The sequence below is a fragment of the Saimiri boliviensis genome, chromosome 8, assembly GCF_048565385.1.
Source record: "Saimiri boliviensis isolate mSaiBol1 chromosome 8, mSaiBol1.pri, whole genome shotgun sequence".
Lineage (NCBI taxonomy): Eukaryota > Metazoa > Chordata > Mammalia > Primates > Cebidae > Saimiri > Saimiri boliviensis.
This window is the reverse complement of record NC_133456.1, coordinates 14,954,260-14,964,057: the sequence shown is the minus strand read 5'-3', so window position 1 is coordinate 14,964,057 and position 9,798 is coordinate 14,954,260. Positions and strand designations below refer to the sequence as shown.

Genomic DNA, 9,798 nt, shown 5'->3' with positions numbered 1-9,798 from the left:
TTAAACAAATGCAGTTTATTGTATGTCAATCATACTTCAATAAAGCTGTTTTCTTTTTTAAAAAAAAACTGTATGCCAAAAATTTGAAAATCTAGATTAAATATATTTCTAGAAAAAATATTAAAATATCAATAAAACAAGAAGAGATTGATGACCTGACGACCAATAACCATGAAATAAATAAATAATAAAAGGCTCTCCCTATCCATCCCCACAAAGCCTCACACAATAGCAATATTAAAGATGAGTTCCACTATTTTCTTTTTACCTTTTACATGGTTAAAAAAAAAAAACCTGATGTACAAAAACCATATCGTTTAGGTAATCATTATAAGGGGGCCATACTTGTAACTGCAATTCTGGTCCTTCCTTGTGCCTTCCATAACACAAGTGCCTTCTGTGTCTCAAATACAACCAATTAATCTGACTTTTACATAACTTTTTCCCTTGTGTTTCTTTATAATTTTATCGCCCAAATGTGTTTCCCTGAACACTACACTTTTGTCTTGCTGTGACTGTTTCATATTTGATGTGTCTTTAGAGACACTCTTCACTTACAGTTTTCCCTTCTATTGCTTTACAGTTCACCTGTTGAAGAATCTGGGCTGCCTGACCTGTAGAGTCTCCCACAGCCTGGACTTTGTTAATTGTGTTCATGGGGTGGTTCAACATGTTTTTCTGTCTTCTGTATTTCCTGCAAATCAGCAACTGAACTCAAGTTTAATCCCTTTGTCAACATAGTAGGTGTTGCATTCTTTCACTTGGAGACACATAATGTCTAGATGGCCTCATTTTCTGATGTTATCAGCTGTTGATGATTTTTGCCTGGATCTACTGAGGGTTAAAAAATAGTAATCTTCTAAAGATATCGTTTCTCTTTCTGATGTGGTAAAGTTTTATAAAGATTTTGCACTTTAACATATTTTATGGGTTTTTATGCATTGCAATTTTTATGCTTACTGTGGTAGATTAGAAAATATGGTCACAATATTTTGCATATTCTCCCATCAAGAAATGAAATTTAGTTCTACATCCTCATTTAACCTGAGCTGGCCTTGTGACATGCTCAGACCAACAGAATATCGTAGAAGTTAAGTTTTACAACTTCTGAATCTAGGCACAAAGAGGCCTTACAATCTCTGCTTTCACTCACTGGAAGCACTGTCCTGAATCCACCTGATCTAATCTACAGGGGGACGAAAGACCTTTATAGAGAAAAAGTAGGGCACCCCTACCTATATTCCCGGATAACCACTCACCATTTGAGCAAGAGCATCTCGGGACATCCTGGCCCTGCTTGAAGTGTAACCACAGGAATCTGCTCAGACTAGCTCAGCAGAACTGCCCAACTATTCTACAAAATTATGAGAAATACAATTGAATCTCATTATTCACAGAAGTTATATTTTATAAAGTCATCACAAGGATTGAATTCATGAATACTGAACCATTGCTCCTAGAGGAAATATAGGGTTAGTTTCCTGTGAGCCTCTGGTCAAAATAGACTCATTGACCAGTCAAAATATAACCTTGTTTTATGTGTGTTCCAGTTTAAAGAGACCTCCTTTAGTATACTCAACCAGCTGAACTCCCAGGCAACAGAACTAAGAGTGCCTGAGCAAAGCTTATCTAACACACCTATTTTTTTCTCCATAAGGCACATCACAGCCTTACTGCACTTAGGAGCACTAGCCAGCTTTTCAGCAGTACTCTTGAGGTCCTTTCTTTTTTTTTAGATGGAATCTCACTCTGTTGCCCAGGCTGGAGTACAGTGGTGCGATCTTGGCCCACTGTAACCTCCACCTCCCCAGTTTAAGCAATCCTCCTACCTCAGCCTCCTGAGTAGTTAGGATTACAGGGGTGCACCACCATGCCCAGCTAATTGTTTTGTTTTTAGTAGTGATGGTGTTTCACCATGTTGGCCAGGCTGGTCTTGAACTCCTGATCTCGTGATCCACACACCTTGCCCTCCCAAAGTGCTGAAATTACAGGCATGAGCCACCACGCCTGGCCTTGGAGCCCTTTTAAACAGCAATATCACCAACAACAAGCACAAAAAAAATTTTTTTAAGTGACAGTTAAAGACACCTCACACCAGTTAAAATGGCAATCACTAAAAAATCTGGAGACAACAGATGCAGGAGAGGATGTGGAGAAATACAAATGCTTTTACACTGTTGGTGGGAGTGTAAATTAGCTCAACCATTGTGGAAGACAGTGTGGCAATTCCTCAAGGATCTAGAAATAGAAATTCCATTTAACCCAGCAATCTCATTACTGGGTATATACCCAAAGAATTATAAATTGGTCTATTATAAAGACACATGCACACATATGTTCATTGTGGCACTGTTTACAATAGCAAAGACTTGGAACTAACCCAAATGCCCATCAAAGATAGACTGGATAAAGAAAATGTGGCACATATACACCATGGAATACTATGCAGCCATAAAAAAGGATGAGTTCGTGTCCTTTGCAGGGACATGGATGAATCTGGAAACCATCATTCTCAGCAAACTGACACAAGAACAGAAAACAAAACACTGCATGTTCTCAGTCATAAGTGGGTGTTGAACAATGAGAACATGTGGACACAGGGAGGGGAACATCATACACTGGGGTCTGTTGTGGGGTGGAGGGCTAGGGGATGGATAGCAGGGGGTGTGGAGATTGGGGATGGGTAACATTAGGAGAAATACCTGATGTAGGTAATAGGGGGATGGAGGCAGCAAACCACCATGGCATGTGTATACCTGTGTAACAGTCCTGCAAGATCTGCACATGTACCCCAGACTTAAAATAAAAATTAAAAAAAAAAATCATCCCTGATTACCCCCCAAAAAAGACACTTGTTTACAGTAAGAAAGATGAAAGCAGACAAAATAGCACATTGTACAGCCCCAGCTAGGAACACATATGTCAGACAATTCAAATTTTCCCACTGCACTGTGCACATCCACAAGTGACCACAAATCACTGCCAGTACTGACTTTTGGGTTAAAATAAATCTCAGCAAGTAGGTGAATTTGCAAGTATGAAGGAGAATTGACCATAGTTACGATGTGTTGTTTTAGGCCACTGAGTTTGGGGTGATTGTTATTCAGCAGTAGAATCCTGAAACACATCAAAGGCATCTTTTGCCAGGCAAGGTGGCTTACACTGGGTTCTCTGAACATGGACTCTGATAGAGAATTCTGTCCAATGGTTTGTTGAGGAGTGCTCCTAGGAGAAGCTGCTCACAGAAGCCAGTTGCAACTGACATCTCAGCTGATCCTACAAGAGGTCTTTCCAAGATATCCCAGATTGAGGGAAGGAGGCTGGACCTTTGCATCTCTGCATAGCAATTATTTGCTATGGGTTACCCCTGTGAAGGGACTTAAATCTTGAGGGAATCAGTTCCCTGTAGCTGAGTGCACATTTTGTAAGGGGTGCAGTTGTGAATTCGTATCTTCAGAAGCTCAAGGATGGCTGTGATTTCTCTGCAGTGGGATCTAGCAGGAACACCTGTCAGAATACAGGGTGCCTCTTCCGATTGTTTCTGAGTCCTGTTGACACAATAGCTTCCTTGCTATCTGGTATGACAAGAAATTTCAGGCTTATTTTATACATTTCCTGTTTTGTACCTGTAAATTTTTCGAGCCATTTCTCCAAGCAGTCCTGGTTTCTTTTGGTGACAAATGGTATTTCAAGACCACTAGAAATGCTTATTTCTCTCTCTGTCACTTGCCCCTTATGGCTAGAAACCCATAGGGATTTTTGTTGTTTGTTTTTCTTTCCTTTTTATTCAGGTCTGGTATTTTTACTAAAACTGATTGCTTGACACTCAGCAACTCTTCTCCCTGTGTCTTCTGTCTCTTTCAGGTTCTACCCAGCCACCAAGCTCCTTACCCAGGAGTCCTCCTAACGACGACCTCTATCCCCAACCTGCCATCTACATCTTATCTGTGGAGGAAGGCCAGTGCCCAAATCACAAAAGATAATTCGCAAGTGTTTACTGGAAAAAGTAAAATTGACTAATGTGTACTTGGCGCTTGATGTTTTGTTCCCTGGGAGGCCATGCTCATCTTTTCTGGTAGCCAGAGGCTCTTCCTCAGTAACCAAGATGTTGAGTGGAATTTCTGTTCTCCTATAACAAGAAGTATGCTCTAACATTGGAAGACCAAAGGGCACCCCATCCGGAACCATAAACTTTCTGGAGCCTGGGACTTTCCCCACTGCAGGGGCTGTAACCCTTGCCTACCCAATTATGTTTTTTCCCCTTCACGAAGGCAACTTGGAAAGCAAAAGGGGGACAGAGCAATGAGACGAAAGGACAGTGAAAGAAAGGAGTGAGGCAATGGAGGATACAGAGCATCTAAGAATCTACTCATCACTCACTCACTCATCAGAGAGTTCTTAAACTTCTCTGTTCTACACCTGGAGCTGGACGATGGAAGATGAGGAAATATTAGACAGAGTCCCATAGCAAAGTATCGACCAGTGGAAACAGAGAAATTAACAGGTGCAGAGACTGCAGAGGCCAGGGAGCCCAGAAGAAGGCACATTACATTACATAGCACAGCAGAGTCCACAAGAGTGTTTTGTGGAAAAGGAGAATGCTTATACTGGAGCCAAACTGATGTGGAGGAAGAAAGAAGGAAATGAGAAGCCATACTGGCATTCTCAGCAGATGGAACACAGAAAAGGGTCAGTCAGCCTGTGCTGAAAGAAAGCTGCACGTAACAGAAGTACGTGGCAAGTCTTGGGTCTCCAGCTCTTCTTCCTGGGCATTTCTGTAGGAAATGACCCAGGACTTCCTGGGTTTAACTGTAACCAGGTAGAGTTTGAGAAGCAGAGTGTACCAGCCCCAGCCTCCCTCAGGCAGCAAGATCTCTCTCTCTCTCTCTCTCTCTCTCTCTCTCTCTCTCTCTTTTGCATGCACACACACACACACACACAAACACAAACACACACAAACACACACACACACACACAAACACAAACAAAAACACACACACACACACACAAACACAAACACAAACACACACACACACACACACAAACACAAACACACACACACACACAAACACACACACACACACAAACACAAACACACACAAACACACACACACAAACACAAACACAAACACACACACACACAAACACAAACACAAACACACACATACACACACAAACACAAACACAAACACACACACACACACAAACACAAACACAAACACACACAAACACACACACACAAACACAAACACAAACACACACACACACACACAAACACAAACACAAACACACACATACACACACAAACACAAACACACACACACACACACACACACACACACGTGCGCTCTTCCTTCCCACCCTCCTCCCTGTGGGTACTCAGCTCTTTGGGCTCAAGGACCAGCCCATACTCCATTTTGCCCCCTCAAGGCCTGTTTATTACAAGGCAGCAAGGAGAGGGAGGAAGGTGTCTGAGTGTGCCACGCCCAGCCTCTGTCCCTCTTGATCCCCTGCTCCTGATGCAGGGTTTGTTAAACTCAAGTACCACGCTCCCAGCTAAAGAGATGCTGATGACCAGAAAAAAAAAAAAAAAGACAGGCAGCAGGACCCACTGGGTAAAGCCACCTGTTGGATTTAAATGAGGGCAGACAAACTCCTCATCTCTGGCTCTGCCAAAGTTTTATAAAAACCATGAATACATTTCTAACAAATGGAAAGCCAGTTCTCTACAGAGTATGTTATATACAACCTCACGCCCCATTGAGCAGAGCTTCAGAAACACAGGAGACTCTCCAAATATTTATTCAGTTGATTTCTGAAAACTCCACACTCCATAACTGCCTCAACACAACTTGTGGTGTCCCTGAAAGCGGCCACTAGGGCACTGAGGAAGGGGGTGCCAACAATGGGTTGCCCCAAGAGAGCTGGTGGGGCAGAGGCTGTCCACTCACAGATGGACCCACACTGGGCTACAGGGGAACTTCTCCCAGCCCCAGACAACTGAGCCAGAGTGGAAGTCCCAGGCCTCACACCTCTCCAGGGACCTGGGAATGCCTCCTTCACTCTCTCTGAGCAATCGCCCAGCTGATAAAGTCTCAGGTGAGAGCCCTGAAACCAGAACCACATCTAATGCTTGCTTCACGGTTGATGATGTCTCTCTCTTCTTCGACAGATGTTCCCCCAGGTATTGAAGAGTCACCATGGCCCCCTGGCAGGGCAGCTGGTCCTCTAGCTGGAATAGGTTCATCCCTCCTTCCCACCAGGCAGAGCACAGCCCTCGTGCAGGCACGGCAGAGGCAGGTGACCAGAGCACCAGGCAAGGACACTTTCCTGGCTCCAGTCTCTCCGCCATGCTCTGCTGTTTGGATCTCCAGAGGGCCCGTGGATTCCAACTGGGATTTGCAGAAAGGGCACTGAGAAGGAGTGGGAGGTTGGAGGAGAGCCCTAGTATGAGACTCAGAAACAGCAGGAGAGTGGAATGGGGTCTGACCACGAGGTCACCAGCATGCCCAGGGGCATCACCAGACACAGGAATAGAGTGAGAAAGTTTGCTGAATCCAAACAGGAAGCTTGTTTCAGGTGATCAACAATCCATTGCTTGTAGAAACTAACTTCCGTGTAAACTCCAGGATATCCTTTGCGACCGCAGCCAATGCCCCAGCTCACAATCCCCACCTGGACCCATACGCCATTTAATTCACAGACCAGGGGTCCCCCAGAATCTCCCTGGAAAAAGAAAGACAATCACTGTAGGAAATAAATAGGCTCCACATCAGAGCAGGCTGATTGCACTGCGATGCGCTGCAGAGCCAGGCACTCAGGGGGCTCCCCGGGAACCCCGAAGACCCTCCTAGCCTTAGGTATCTGTCAATATGAGAGCTGAGAATTGACGATTTCCAATAAAGCAAAATCATGCACCTACTGAAAAGGCGGGTTCCAAAAAACTTAATACACATGATGGAATCGTGCCTACTCTGAGACAATAATGAGTCTAGTGCTTACCTGAGTGGTAATACTGCCTGTCACACAGAAGGAGCCCACATGGAGCACGCATTGTTGGTGGGACCTGCCTGATTCACCCCTCCTCCCACTCCAGGCTGTGTTAGCTGCTCTCTCCTGAAGGATCAGGAAGGCTGCCCAGGAGAGCCTTGCTGGCTGGTCCTCACGTCCCATTACCATGAATGAGGGTAAACCGAGGGGCTAGGAGATAACCCAGGCCCTACTGGCTGCGGACGAGGAAGCTCTGAGGAGACAACTGCAATGCTGAGGCAGCAAGAGGCCCATGAACTGACCTGACAGGCATCCTTCCCTTGGTCACTGTAGCCACAGACGGTCCCTTTCTTGATCACTTCATTCCACCTTCCCACGTGTTTCTTGAATATCTCACTACATTTTTCATGAAGTATAACGCGTAGCTCAGCCTCCTGAAGCTCAGTTACTACTTTATCTGATGGATCTACAGAGAGAGAATTTGTGATTGAGTGGACCTGTGTAAGTGGAACCGAACAAGAGAACCCCGTGCCCACTCTGGGTCTCAATACGGTGTGTTCATACACAGACACCCTCTTGGGCATTGGATATTGTCCCATTTGACAAAGGAAGATATGAGGCACAGTGTTGACATGGGGAGAGGAGGATGTAAGATCCAAACCAAGACAGGAGAAATAAGAACACACAGGAAAGGTGTTACCACCCTGAGAAACCAAAACCAAGCATCTGTCACTCTGAGTAGCAGTACTAATAGTGACACAGTATCCTGTACATCAGTAAAGCATCTATACTTTCTAGAGCAGGATCACTGACTCTCAGACAGGTAATGCCCTAAAGGTACCAAATCCAGCCTCTCCCCATGAATAAGAGGCCCTACACCTCAATGAAAAGTCTCCGGCCTCTTTACACACAGGAAGCTCCCTATCTACCAAGGCCGGCACTTCCAGGGAGGGACAGCTTAAAAAGTCAGACAGCTAGCTCATCACCCCCAGAGGTAAAATTCACCCTAAAGAGAACCCACCATGCCTAGCGCCCAAACACCCAGGTCCTGACAAACCAACAGAATTTCATAAACCGGTTGTTAAAATTACTCCCTGGCAGCATCTACTGCATCCTCCTCCCTGACTTGCTAAAAAAAAAAAAAAAAATCTAGCTCTCTGTCCCTCCCTTCAGCTTGCAGGTCAACCCCAGGGTACCAAGCAGCCTTTTCCCTGGTCTGGGGCCGCTGCAGTCTTGCTTCAGACCCTCACCTGTTTCATTTACTTTGCCCCATCCAGTCACCCAGCACCTCGTATCAGCTTGCACCATGAAAGCCCGTTCAGGAAGGCACACAGGCTGGATGTGCGTGGAGTAATTCACAGGGAAGTCAAGCAGAGCTAGGGCAATGTCATGCTGAATTATTCCAAGAGTCGTAAAATCTTGGTGCATAACGATGTCGCGAACTGGAACCACACGCGCCGTTCCGGAGAGGTGACGCACGTCTGTGTCTCCCAGCTTCACGGTGTACTCCAGGTGGCTGATGGAAGATCCTCCAGGGTCTGCAATCTGCTTCCACGCCTTCCAGGTGCTTCCCAGCCTGGTCCCATCTTCCTATGACAGCCAGCAGCCACCTCCCTCCCTCAAACCGCATCCCCCCGGGACCCCTGACCCCTTTGGCCTGTGGTCCCCAGACCAGCAGTGGCGGTGGCAGCGGCAACACCCGGACACTTGCTAGAAACGCAAATCCTCAGGTCTCTCCCAGACAGGATAAAACCTACAGGGCTGTCACCCCGTTTTACCGATGAGGAAGAGGAAGCTCAGGCAGGGGGGACAGACTGGCTCCAGGTCCCACAGCCTGAGCCGGGCCCAAGCCCTGAGCCCCGAACACTCACCCATAGATGCAGTGGGCGGCCGTGAGCACCCAGCGCCTGCCGATCAGGGAGCCTCCGCACACGTGTCCTTGGCCGGTCTGCAGGCTCACCTGCCAGGGCCACTTCTTTTCTGGGGCCGGTAACCCGCCGGTGATCCTGGAAATCCGATGGCCGCAGGCTGGGGCAGGTCAGGGAAAGGGACTGAGAGTAACGCCGCTGCAGCTCCTTCGCCAGAGCCGGGGGGCTCAGAACCCTCAGACCGAGGCCCGCCTCCCCTGCACCTCCGGAAAATGGCCGGGTCCTCCCAGGCCTCGGGGAGCCGCCCCGCCGCCGGACACATGTGTCCCCGAGCGCCGCCTCCTCTGGGGCGGGTCCCCGCCCGCTCAGACCAGGCCGGGCCTCCGCGGCAGGGCACGGCCCAGACGCCTCACGTGGCGCCACTGCCGCTGTCCCCTCGGTCCGTACGGGTGGATCATCGTGCGTGTGGGATTGCCAGAGCCTGGTAAGAATCAGACTCACCTGACGGAAACATCACCGACGTGGGGGCCACGGCGTGGCCCCCGGACTGGCGGGCCGCGGGGGATCCCGGAGCCCCTGCAGGTGGCGGCTCCCACCCGCTCGCTCCTGGGTCCTGGCTGCCCCGCCCTGAGGGATGAGTGGAGGGAGAGAGCAGTGCTGCGCCTCCCTGAGCCCCAGCCCGGCCTGCCCTGGCCTCGTCGAGCCAGGGCTGAAGGAGCAAGAGCCAGGCCAGGAGCCCCAGGGAGCTGCCGCCCCGGGACGCCATGGGTGCTGCCGGCGACCTCAGCCTCTGTCATGGCGCCCCCTCTCAGCGGTTGCCACGCCTGCCGCATAGATTCTGGCGGGAACCTGGAGCGGCCGCGAGGGACGAGGGGGCGGGGCCGGGGCACCCGGCCGCCTGAGGGGCGGGGCCTGGGCGGGGCCGCGAGGGGGAGGGGGC

General features: G+C 48.4%; 1 protein-coding gene across 2 annotated transcripts; it reads right to left on the bottom strand.

The window, feature by feature from the left end:
* Window positions 1-5,786: 5,786 nt before the first annotated feature.
* LOC101038937 (serine protease 44) lies at window positions 5,787-9,715 on the bottom strand. Of its 2 annotated transcripts, none has more exons than XM_010337011.3 (5): window positions 9,360-9,715; window positions 8,862-9,018; window positions 8,241-8,580; window positions 7,293-7,456; window positions 5,787-6,726 (listed from the first exon to the last, which is right to left on the bottom strand). In XM_010337011.3, the coding sequence occupies exons 1-5, from the start codon at window positions 9,689-9,691 to the stop codon at window positions 6,457-6,459; spliced, it is 1,263 nt and encodes a 420-aa protein (XP_010335313.2). In that variant the 5' UTR covers window positions 9,692-9,715; the 3' UTR covers window positions 5,787-6,456. The 2 variants fall into 2 exon arrangements, with proteins under 2 accessions (XP_010335313.2, XP_010335314.2); XM_010337012.3 differs by having other exon boundaries at window positions 8,241-8,506.
* Window positions 9,716-9,798: the final 83 nt, after the last annotated feature.

Coding starts and splice junctions, on each gene's coding strand:
- LOC101038937 (XM_010337011.3), bottom strand. CDS start 9,691: ATGCGGCAGGCGTGGCAACCGCTGAGAGGGGGCGCCATGACAGAGGCT. Junction 9,019..9,359: donor GTCGGTGATGTTTCCGTCAG/GTGAGTCTGATT, acceptor GACCTGCCCCAG/CCTGCGGCCATCGGATTTCC. Junction 6,727..7,292: donor AAGGGAAGGATGCCTGTCAG/GTCAGTTCATGG, acceptor TTCTTTTTCCAG/GGAGATTCTGGGGGACCCCT.